The 12,991-nt window shown below is 37.1% G+C and overlaps 1 protein-coding gene across 2 annotated transcripts; it reads left to right on the forward strand.

Annotated features, from left to right (window-relative positions):
* The first annotated feature begins 1,252 nt into the window (after positions 1-1,252).
* ubap1 (ubiquitin associated protein 1) lies at positions 1,253-9,379 on the forward strand. Of its 2 annotated transcripts, none has more exons than XM_067423613.1 (7): positions 1,253-1,411; positions 3,587-3,668; positions 3,801-3,925; positions 4,005-4,787; positions 7,094-7,252; positions 7,365-7,466; positions 8,373-9,379. In XM_067423613.1, the coding sequence occupies exons 2-7, from the start codon at positions 3,629-3,631 to the stop codon at positions 8,511-8,513; spliced, it is 1,350 nt and encodes a 449-aa protein (XP_067279714.1). In that variant the 5' UTR covers positions 1,253-1,411; positions 3,587-3,628; the 3' UTR covers positions 8,514-9,379. The 2 variants fall into 2 exon arrangements, with proteins under 2 accessions (XP_067279714.1, XP_067279713.1); XM_067423612.1 differs by having other exon boundaries at positions 3,620-3,668.
* Positions 9,380-12,991: the final 3,612 nt, after the last annotated feature.

The raw sequence follows: 12,991 nt of genomic DNA on the forward strand, positions 1-12,991 counted from the left end.
TTATTATATTTTGTAATATTAAAAATATCACTTGTGATCAATTGAATGCATGTCTGATCAATAAAAGTATTAATTTCTCTCTTTTTTAATTTTACCACAAATATTTGGATGGTTTCCACAAAATTTAAGCATCACCATGAGCAGCACAACTGATAATAATCATAAATGTGTGTTGATCATCAGATCCTCATATGAGAAAGATTAGTGAAGGATTATGTGACACTGAAGACTGGAGTAATGATGATAAATTTTACTTTACTATATATTTACATAATGAACTGCTGGTTTACATCAGAATTTATTTTAATTTTTTACATTGCATAAAATCTCTGGAGACTTAATGCACAAGTGTCTGTAGTATATAAACCAATCATAAAATTGGCATAAAAAATAGGAGAATAATATTATAGATATTAGTGGTTATTGTTCAGCAGTGTATTTGATATCTTACCAAATTAAAAGCAAGAGATGCGATAAATGATATCGGTACCAAAAAAAAAAATGGTATTACGAAATTTCTGTCCCCCTCACTTCTGAAAAGATGGCTACGCCCCTGGTGGGAAGGAAAAAGTGTGGCAAAAAACGCTGCACAACGAGAAGAGGTGACCGGACCCTGAGGAAGATTGTGGAGAAGGACCGGTTCCAGACCTTGGGGGACCTGCAGAAGCAGTGGACTGAGTCTGGAGTAGAAACATCCAGAGCCACCGTGCACAGGCGTGTGCAGAAAATGGGCTACAGGTGCCGCATTCCCCAGATCAAGCCACTTTTGAACCAGAAACAGTGGCAGAAGGGCCTGACCTGGGCTACAGAAAAGCAGCACTAGACTGTTGCTCAAATTTGGCATGTCATTCTGAAATCAAGGTGCTAGAGTCTGGAGGAAGACTGGGGAGAAGGAAATGCCAAATATATATACGGGTCCTTCTAATCTAAAATAATTAGCATATTTCGAAACAAAAATGAATAATGTCTATTTAAAAAAAAAATTTATGGGTGGACAGACTTTAATCTGATGGATGGATGGATGGATGGATGGATGGATAGATAGATTAATGGTTATTGCAGTTCCCTAACCAACAATACTAACAAACTAAAAATTTAAAAAACTAAAACAGATCAAAACCAGGGTGATGGTCTCAAACCCGTGCTGAACCCATGTGCAAATGCCGACATAGATGATGACGTCTCCTCCACTGCTCCGCGCTGATTGGTCGAATCTGCCATCATTCAGTGGCAACGCATGACGTCACACAGGAACCGAAGTAGGCGGTGAAACCAAGATGGCGTTCCGCGATGAAGCAGGAAATAAACTCGGTTTTCAGTAAATCTCCTCATTTGAGAGCATCGACCGGAGCTTGTATGTCCAAGGACAATTGAGAGACCTATTCGGAGACGGAAGACAGAGCAGATACTGGTAAGGACACCGGTGGGACACGCAGGGACAGTTTGAGGGGCGGTGGCAGAGGAAGTCGGGCCCTGTTAGGTCGCTTCACTAACCTGAACTGGAACGCAACTAGACAGTTGTTTTTGACCAGATGCCCACGTTAATTTCTGAGCTTTTCTACTTCTTAATTACCATATCTTCGGTTTTGAATATTGAATATGTTAGTTATTTGATTGACATGACAGATCGAAATGAGATAATCGTAATAGCTTGGTAGGAAGCCAGGAAGAAATATGTCATCATCCATTTTCAATATAAACCAACTTCGCTAGACTCTCTCATCAGTATGTATAAAAATGTATTGTTGAATTTGAAAACTGGTATTGGTTTAATCTAGATTTCTGACTACGTGAAACATACATAGCAACAACGCAACAAAGCTGTATGTAACGTTAGGCAACAGACTTGTTATGATTTTTACCCTGATCAGCTGCTATGCTTTTTTATGTAAGACATCATGGGTGGTGAAATGACACAGAACCGGTTTATCAGCCTGTATGTCAGCATGTGATACAGTTTTGAACTAGTTCCCTGGTTATAGCGAAGTAGATTGTCAGTTGTGCGTAGTTTATTGATATGCTTAGGCTGTTAACTTCCTGTAAATGTAGACGCTTACAGTTTACAGATGTTTGTTTACATCCTCAAAAGGAAAGTCCAAGCGATGCTTTGGACTATGCTGTGTGTTTCTAGTTACCTGAAAATATTTTTAAAAGTGTTTGAAAGTATCAGATAACAAATGTGCAGCAACTTTTTTTATTTTACGATGACTTAATCAATTCATTAGACACAATAATGAAAACATGCCATAATATGCATTGTTATTGTTATTTTTTTTTCATATTTGTTTTGGGAATAGTTAACTTTTTTTAGTTTAAAAGTCTATGCATTTTACACTTGAATACATGTTACACTGTAAAAAAATATTGTTGGTTTAACTTTAAAAAAAGTAAGCAACCTGGTTGCCTTAATTTTGAGTTTATTGAAATTAAAAAAATCGAGTTGATACAATGCAGCAAATTGGTTTAATAAATAGAAACTCAAAATATTATTGTATCTGAACCACATAAATAATTTGATAAATCATTAAAATTGCACAATTTGGCATGTTTCACTGCGTCATCACAAATAAAACACACAATTACCCAATATGCTTCTTTTAAAAATAGAATATTTTAATAATATTTGAATAAAGGTTGTCGATTCTCAAAAATGTTCATTGTATTATCTCAAAACATTTCAGAGTATTAACTCTAATTTCAATGAACTCAATTTTAAGGCAACCAGGTAACTTTTTTTTTAAATATTTTTTTTACAGTATATGTAAAGAGTAATTAATGCAAACAATCTACAAAATACATTATTACTGTTGATACCTGATAAAGTAGAAAAGTGGTAAATATTCAACCATTCAGAATTTTGTTGTCAGAAAAAAAAGCTTTTTCTTTTATTGAGTCTGGACACATTAAATTATTTAAAATTGCCTGTAAAGATTTTTTTTTTTTTTTTTTTTACATTAGATTTCAAATTCATTTTGTTGTTTTAAACTTTCTATTTATAAAGAATAAAGTTTAGTGTATAACAACAACAGTTTTTCCCTCCTGAGAAAAAAAATAATATATATATATTTTTTTACAATACTTGGAAAAATTACTGTATTTTTAATAAAATAAATACAGCCCTGGAAAATTACTTCCTCAATTTTACCGGCCATAAACTTTTAATCTTTACTTCTGTAGTCAATTATATAGGTCAAACTGATTGCGGATCAGTTTTTCATTGGTTATGACATAATTTCAGTTCAGTTTGTGTAATTCCTTGTTTTCTGTAGTTTGTAGATTAATAGTTAGACAAACAAGTTTCTTTGTAGATCAATAGTTATACTATTACAGCTATTAAAGTTGAATTTATATAACATATTTCACGAGTGTCTTAAATCGAATCACTCAACCAAGCAATTCTGTTGTTATCTTAAACAATAAAATTCTCTTTCTTGGCCAATTTTGACAATGTGTAGCCCAAAGGTTATCTCAAACCTTGCTTGTTAAGCGATATTTGGATAAATATTTTAATTTAATTGTTAACATTGCAACTTCTATAGAAAAAAAATCAAAGTTCAAGGAAGAGAAAATAAGTAACTGTCCACAGTTTGTGTGTATTTATGTTTGTTTATTTCATTAGTTACTCTAAATGGCTGCGAGGAAGTCTGGATCAGATATCCACAACAACGGTGAGTCAGCCAATCAGCTGTCATGATTGTTTTTTTATAGACCGCTAAATTAAAAATACAACATCAATAAAGGACTAATTTTAAAATCATTTGGTTTCCTTGTTCTTCTGTTACTTCACTTGATGTTTCAAGGACCCGTCAGCTACCTTGATGATGTTCCCTTCAAGCTCAATGAAAAATTCCGCTGTCCATCAAAAGTGGGACTTCCCATTGGCTTCTCCTTGTCCGACTGTAATTCCAAACTCTTGGATCTGGAAGTAAGTCTGATTTTCCCTTTAACTTTCCATCATACAAGTGTTTTTGTCAGAAAGAATTAATGATTTGCTTTTACTCCAGTATGACTTCAGTCTAGAGCGACGGAGCGTTCAGTGGGGGGAGGAGCTTGCCAAAGCACGAGCCGCCGAGGCTCGAGCAGCAGAGGTCGCCCGGGTGGACTCTGAAAACGAGAGGCAGGCTACTCAGGATGCAGACGCCGGATTGGTTGGAGGGAAGAAAGCCCGTCCCTCTGATGAGCAGGATGTTGTCCCGCCAGCATTGAATCCAGTTTTAGCTGGTCTATGGCACAACGCCATCCTTACGCCTCTCCCAGCCCCCTCTTTTGGACAGATGCGACCAGCACCTAGCAACCCGGCCCCGCAGAGTCTGAACTTGGCTGACTTTGAGCGAGAGGAGGATCCTTTTGACAAACTTGAGCTTAAGACACTGGATGACAAAGAGGAGTTGCGAAATATCCTACAGAGTCAACCCCAGTCGTCTGTTTCACCTCCTCCGCTGCCTTCAGCAGAAAATCGGCCCACTTCTCCAAGTACTTCGCCTCCCCTACAGGCCAAAGCAGTAATGTTCCATAAACCCAATGGACTGGTTGGACTGCTGGACTTAGACCGGGGTGGGGTTGTGGGGGGACAGATTGATGCCGACCGCCCATGTAATATTCGCTCACTGACTTTCCCCAAGCTTTCAGATGCGGCAGACTCCCCCTCAGAACCTCCTCTCAGTGTTTACCCACCAAGCAGTCTGTCCAACGGCACACCACCATCCCTGCAGAGAACAACGTTGAATACCAACACTACGCTTCCCCAAGAACAACCTGTCTATGCTCAGAATGGGACACAGAAGCAGGTATTGTAAAAAGGATGAAAATATTTGCATTTCAGTGCTGGTTGTTGGCATGTAAAATATTCAACCCCGGTTCATTGGAAAGAATTGTAAAGATTATATTACATAGCGTCTTGCACATTTTGCAATACTATCAATAGTAAAAATTTCAGTGAGTGGCTCTAAAGGCGTGTTCAGTTTGCTTGAATTTGGCAATGTTTTATTTCATATTGCTTGTTGTATGTATCGAAACAGTTTGGAAATGAAATGTCCAATAAGTGGTGCTTAATTGCATTTAAAAAAAATAGCATAGTCCCTTCTCCAGTGGTTCTCAACCTTTTTTTACCCCTTCCTCTCTGAGTTAATAATGCAAGGATCCCCGCCCCCACACAACCTTTTTTATAAAAATGTGTATTATAGTGTTATTACTTTTCAACTGCATATTATATTTTTTTATAAAATTAATTAAAGATAGATTTAAACCTTCAGTGGTCTTTTTTGCAAACATACTTTGCAAAAATGTCACTGCAGGTATTCTTTACAACGTAAAAGTACTTGCTCTGCTCAGTTATACAGTAACTTGAAAAAATAAGCACAAGTCAACCTGCCGTACCAAACAAGACTACAGGAAGATGCCAAAGGACTACATATAGCCAATATATGGCTCCATTCAGAATGATTAAACACACCAAAATACAAATGAAGAATAAAACAATTCTGAACGAGTGGAAACTCAGCAATCTGAAGGTGGGTTGATGTCATTAGTGAACAGTTTCTCTGTCAGAATAAGCAATCACATCTTTATTTAGAGCGTCTGATTCCTAAGTGTACATAATGTACAAACATATCAAAAACACGCTTCTTCGACGGCATCAATCATTCCACACTAACAGTACATTAATTTTGTTAACTATGTGAATAATGTGAAATACGATGTTATAGCAATGAGTACAAATGCACAGTTTGTTTGCCCATCAATAATAAGGCCCATGCATGCCTAATGTACAACTCCTCTATGTCACTGTAATTGTTGTCTTTACCGTCATTACAATCGTCATCCATCAAAACTTTATTAGCAACACTGGTTTTCTTTTTCCGACTGAGAGATGTAGTTTGCATATCCTATGTTCCTGAAGCGGTTGGGTGGTTTAAGCTTCCGTTCAGTCTGTATTTCACACAGCGTGATGAGAAATGGCTTGGGCTCACAGGATACGTACGAGAGAGGTGGTGTTTTGTTAATTTTTTTAATTTAACATAATAAAATGAATTAATTATAGTTATTTGTGGTTGATGCAGGAGGTATTTGTGCAGACTGACCACAAGTAGGGTATACGTTGACCTCATGAAATCTTTTAAATGTGAAAGTAAGAAATTGATCGATGGAAAGAACTTAACAATTATAGTTACATGTTTCCTAACGAAATAAACATATTAAAAGCCTTTGTCTAGCCTTAATGCTAGAGTTCAAATTGGTGTTGTTTTGACCAAATGTGCATTCCCGCTAAAAAACAAGCTTAGCACAAACATGTTGCTATAAATAGTGTAGCATGCCATGTCGCTTGATCAAATTCACATCATTATGGGTGATCAAAGTTTTTCCCATTTTGCTTGAACCAGAGTTTACACAACTGCATTCTCTGGAATCCTCTCAAGCGGAAGACATCTACATTCTGATTGGCTCTCGCCGAAAGGCGTCATGGCTTATTTCCATAAAGTTGACCTGACTTCAACTCTCCTCGATGCCCAAATTGTCCAAGACCCGCCGCTGGCTCCCATTGAAAATGATTGACTCAACACTGTCACTTTTTACCCAGCAGTCCAATCACAGTGGAGGAGGGGCGGGATAAATACAACACTGATTAACCACCACATTCTGCTTGTACAACATCAACAGATGACAACAAGATGCATAATAACGGAACAAAATAATGTTAAAAAAAAAGAGCCAGAGCAAGTACTTAACATTGTATCAACATTTATATAGAAACAATACAGAAACAAATCATGTGTGAAATGAAATACTAGTAACACTTCTGCGGATATTCCATATTATAGCAAGCAAAGCGCCTCAACTCAAAACGCTCTCAAGCGCCCACGATTTTCAGTAGTGCACCTAGTGTTTTCATCTTGCTAAAAATGCTTTGGTGGACACGCGGCCTAAAGGTTGTTGGTGTTTTACTGCCACTGTTGGTCATTTCAGTTGGAAACTACAGTGAATTGTATTTATAGGTACATTTTGGAGTTTTGCCACAATGTAGGAAGAGGCATGTTTTTATAATGAGCCTAGGTTGAAAATAGTTAAACTAATTTTCTCCTAAACATTTCTGCAGTCAAACTCTGTCACAGCTACTAATCATCCGCCGGCTGCCACTATCCTCCTCGGCCTTTCTCCCAGTGAACGACAGTGTGTGGAGACGATTGTGGGCATGGGTTATTCTTACGAGGGTGTTCTCAGAGCCATGCAAAGACAAGGACAGAATGTGGAACAGGTCACTTTTTAGTCTTGATTATCCTTGCTTCCAGTTTCTGATAGCGTGGTTTATGTATACGATTAAATGAGACTCTTTAAGCATTTAGTTATGCCATTTTGCTCATTCATAGGTACTGGATTACCTGTTTACTCACAGTCGACTGTGCGATCGAGGTTTTGATGCGACTGCTGTGGAGGAGTGCTTGGAGATGTACCAGGGATCAGAGGAAAAGGTTTGTGGATTCCGACAGTCACAAATACACACACAGCCTGAATTCCCCTCTACTGTCTAATTTGAATATACATTTGCATGTGTGCTTGTTTTCATGTGCTTGTAATTTCCAAAAGAATTATACTTTGTAAGAGCAATGTGTCATTTAAACGGTTAGTTAACCCAAAAATAAAATGTCATTAATGACTCACCCTAATGTCGTTCCACACCCGTAAGACCTCCGTTCATCTTCAGAACACAGTGTGAGATATTTTATATTTAATCCAACAGCGTTTCTAGGTGTATTCACACTATATTGTCCATGTCCAGAAAAGGAATAAAAACATCATCAAAGTAGTCCATATGTGACATCAGTTAGTCCATTAGAATCTCTTGAAGCATCGAAAATACATTTTGGTCCAGAAATAACAAAAACTACGACTTTATTCAGCATTGTCTTCTCTTCCGCATTTGTTTTCAAAACTCAAATAAACGCGGAAGAGAAGACAATGCTGAATAAAGTCGTAGTTTTTGTTATTTCTGGACCAAAATGTATTTTCGATGCTTCAAGAGATTCTAATGGACTAACTGATGTCACATATGGACTACTTTGATGATGTTTTTATTCCCTTTCTGGACATGGACAGTATAGTGTGAATACACTTAGATACGCTGTCGGACTAAATATAAATATCTCACGCTGTGTTCTGAAGATGAACGAGGTCTTACGGGTGTGGAACAACATTAGGGTGAGTCATTAATGACATCAATTTCATTTTTGGGTGAACTAACTATTTAAGTGAGGTAAATAAAATGTGCCCATTCTGGACATTCTGCATTACATGTCCTTTTATATGCTATGGAGTCAAAAAGTGTATGTATTTAAACTTAATACTTTTTTATATATATGCAACATTTTCTACCATAGGCTTTTGAGTTTCTGCAGCTGATGTCACGGTTTGGGGAAATGGGCTTTGAGAGGAACACTATTAAAGAGGTACTGCTTGTGCACAATAATGACCAAGACAAGGCGCTGGAGGATCTGATGGCCCGAGCAGCTGCGAGCTGAGCTTTCGAGAGTCTGTCCACCTGGAGCCACCCCTCCCCTGGCCCTCCGTGGTGTCCTGGCTGTGGAAGGATGTGATTCTCTTATCTCTAAGACAGGACAGGCGATTTTATATCCTAATAAAGATATACCTCTTGGAGTAGGGATTGATGGCACCACCTAACTGTGCATTCATCCCTCTTCAGTTGTATGTCTGTTAAGTGATCTTAGAACAGTGATGGGTGGGAGGAGCCTAAACCTTCCTTCGAGTATCGGCATTGGCTAGTGTCTCTGTTGCCATGGTGACAGGCTAGACTGGGCGGTACTGGCGAAACAGAATTGAGCGGAGCCCCATTGACACCAGGTTTGACAGAATACGGACTCAGAGTGACACTCGAAGCTATTACGCTGCCATCTCCCGCTGCTGGACGCAGGCTTTCGAAAACTGAAACCTGAACATTCATAAATACAACCCATGGCTGAACAGAAAACCCCACAGAAGTGCCCTCTCTCTATTCTGTCTCTGCTGTTTGTTTGTTCATACGTTGTTTATATGTTTGACAGGCGAAAACACTTTATCTTTCTTTATTTGTCCTATTTTGAGATTGTGTTTCTTTGCTCTCTGATTAGGAACTGCTTTAACAGAACTAATCACCATTCTGTGAGTTTGCCCGGTTGGCTTTTGCACTGGAATTAACACATTTGGCAAGACAAATTGGTACATTCAGCTGGAGCTGCAAAATTTAAATGACGCCGCCACATTTTCATATAAATGACATGCAAATACTGCACAGGCACACTGAATCACAAATGTTAATATAAACATATTAAAAGATCTGTAAAGATACACTGTCGGTTTCCATCTGTAATAAAGAAATTGAGAAAATTAACACACCCTACTGAGGTGAACACGTTAATATGAGATATGTTCTGAAATGTATTGGATAAAGCAGAAGAAAATTGGAGGTACACTAGAATTCAAAAGGTTTGGGTTAGCAAGATTTTTTTTTAAAGAAATTGATACGTTTGTTCAGCAAGGATGCATACAATTGATCAAAAGTGATCTTTATTTCAAAATAAACCCCGTTATGAGCTTTCTATTCATCAAAGAATGAGTAAAACCTGAACTGCAGAAATATTTGGAAACCACATTTCCACAAAAATATTGAGCAGCAGTTTTCTGTTAGATATTAATTAGAAATGGCTTATTGAGCACCAAATCAGAATATTATAGTGATATCTGAAAGATAATGTGACACTGAAGACTGGAGTAATGATGCTGGAAATTTGCCATCACAGGAATAAATGTGAAATGTATTTTGTCTTTAAAGTGAATTTGACATAAAATCCCTGCAAAGCTGCTCTGCAATTTTTTTGTTTTTGTTGGTTTAACAAGTAAGTAACCTAGTGGCCTTAAATTTTTGAGTTTATTGAAATAATTTTTTTTAGTTGATACAATGAAGGAAATTGGTTTAATAAATAGAAAATCAAAATATTGGCCCCAATTTAACAATCTAAATTTTTCAGTTGGCCAAATTGAATTTCTGTGAATTGATGCAGAAACAAATTCAATTTAGGCAACTAAAATATTTAGATGTGATCATTCACTAGAAAATTTTCAATTGTGGACTGAATTTTTTTACAGTGCATGTTTCACTGCATCATCACAAATAAAACGCACGCAATTACCCAATATATGTACAAAATATTTGAACAATATTTAAATAAAGGTTGTCGATTCTCATAAATGTTCATTGTATTCAATGTACTCAAAATTTTAAGGCACTCGGGTAACTGTTTTTTAAAAAAAATGTTTTACAGTGTACACCACAGTGTTTTACAGTATTACAGTGAGTGAGACCCCAAACATTCCGAATGTACACCCTAAACAAATAGCGTATATGGGTTAAATTATTAAATGACTTGTCGAATGCATTTTTGATCAAATAATGCAGTCTTGGTGAGCATACTTCTTTTTTAGAAAACCTGAATAAAGGCTCAGTCACACCAGGGAAGATAAAGATATAGTTCTAAAAATCTTTCTCAATATTAAAAAAATAGCAGAGTCCACACCTCAGCTATAACGATAACGGCACAGAGAAACAATTTCTCTTTCAGAACGATTTAATCCAGCTGATGGATGATAAAAACATTGATTAAATCTTACCGACCCCGATCTTTTGAACCATAGTTCACCTGATGTGCAATAGATCTGAAGGTGGGACTGTGAATTCTTGTTGCCTTGACTGTTACTGTGAATTATTCTTGTGGATAATTGTGGCATATTTTGGGCCATAAGAAACTATTTGAATGGATTTATAGAGCTTTGGTCATCAGAGGAAACCTGTATGTCTGTTCAAATACCACATATGGGATTGGCCAACTTGCTCAAACAAGAGATAATGGCTTCCTCTTAGAGGAAAGGAGAAAAAGAGGCAGAACTGTGCAATGTATGAACTTTACTTGCATCATTAACTAACAGGTCCAATGTGTAACCTCATACTTTTTGATACTGAATTTTGACCTTTGGTTATCAGCAGGGTAAATGTCATGAAAAAAAATCCAGGTCATATTCCACCCCAAAATCTTAAATAATTGATTTGTGTGTAGTATAAAGAAAACCAAGCACATTTTAAGACCATTAATTTATTGTTTGTTTTGCATCATTTTATTCACTGAAATAATGGTCTTAATGAGATCTTAATGACGAAGACTTTACATTTTTTCTTTCTTTTGGTTTTGCAGTGAAACATGATCTGCATATGTTCTTGAGATTTTTTGTGACATTCGCCTCAAAAAATGTGAGTGTGCTATTTATTTAGATTATTATTCTTATTTTCTTTTTACTTTGGTTCCCATCACACCAATGCATTTGAAAGTGGAAGTGAAGGGCAAGAATGGAAACCCACTTATCCAAATTAGTCATCCAACTCATCCAAGTTAGTGCACACACGTGAGTAGTGAACACACACACTTAGATTTTAGTTTAGATTTTTTTAATGCCCCAGCTGCTAGAAACCCTCATTTGACTCATTAAAGGTGTCAAATAGACAGCAGTCTTCAATTGTAAAAGGCTTTTACCTGGCATGAGACAGAACTAAAAACCTCAAACAAGACAGTGTTACTGTTGATACTGTTCAAATTACATCAAGCACTTTCCTCTGAGATGGAATTAGTTCTGAAAGAGATGTCCCAGGGGGCAAATATAGGTTATTGGGCAGCTCATATGGCCCATTATGAATTAAAGTGCTGAATTCTTTAGCAGCCAGATGTGCGTTATTATTATTTATTTATTTATTTTATTTTTTTACTGTTTTAGGTACAAAAACAGCCCTTCACCCAAAAATGAAAATTCTGTCGTCATTGACTCACCCTTTGTTCCAAACTTGTATTGATTTCTTTCTTCTGCTGAACACAGCAGATATTTTGAAGAATATGGAGAAGTAAACAGATGATGGGCCCCATTGACTTCCATAGTGAAAACATGTATATATATATATATATATATATATATATATATATATATATATATATATATATATATATATATATATATATATATATATATATATATGTGTGTGTGTGTGTGTGTGTGTGTGTGTGTGTGTGTGTGTGTGTGGGTTGGACAATGAAGCTGAAACAAATGGTTAGTATGGCGTAGGCACTTCTTTTGTGGCCAATACAGCACCAATTCATCTTTGGGATGATAGATAGTAGTCCTTTTAAAGTGGCCAGAGAGATTTTGAGCCATTTCTCTAGTAGAACAGTGGTCAAGTTACTATGTGATGCTGGTGGAAAAGAATATTTTCTTATTTGCTCCTCAAAAGTACCACAAAGTGGCTCAAAATATTTAGATTTGGGGACTGCATGCATGCCATGGGAGATGTTCAACTACACTTTCATGTTCATCTGTTACAAGTGTTGCTGCGTGTATTGGTTGGTGCATTATCATCCTGACACATAGCACCCCTTTCAGGGTACACAGTTTGAACCATTAGGTGCAGATGGTCCTCCAGAACGATTCGGCAGTCTTTGGCAGCGACGAGACCTTCGAGCACAGTAGGGAATGGCATTATATTGCAGCCCAATCCATCACAGATCCACCCGCATTCTTCACTCTGGGCAAGGAACAGTCCGGGTCTTAAGATTCATCAGGGCTTATTCACACTGCAACTCTTAAGGATGTGGGAAAGACAGTGAAGGTGGACTCATCAATTAACTATACATTTCACAATGTCCACATCCCAAGATTTGCAATGCTGGCACCAAAGAAACCAACATTTGGCATTGAGGGATCAGTCCGACCATGAATATTGACTCTGTGAAGCTTCAGACTAACAGTTCTCAGAGGAAACAGGAGAGTTGAGGTGCATATTAAATTCCGCAGTGGTTTATTTTTATGTTTTTTTTGTGACACAATCCGGGTTAGTACCTTGACATCCCTTTCAGTCAGCTTCCTGTTCCATCGTCAGTTACTCCTGTTGAATGTGGTTTGTCCTGTG

Source organism: Pseudorasbora parva, chromosome 18 (genome assembly GCF_024679245.1).
Source record: "Pseudorasbora parva isolate DD20220531a chromosome 18, ASM2467924v1, whole genome shotgun sequence".
In the NCBI taxonomy this organism is placed as follows: Eukaryota; Metazoa; Chordata; class Actinopteri; order Cypriniformes; family Gobionidae; genus Pseudorasbora; species Pseudorasbora parva.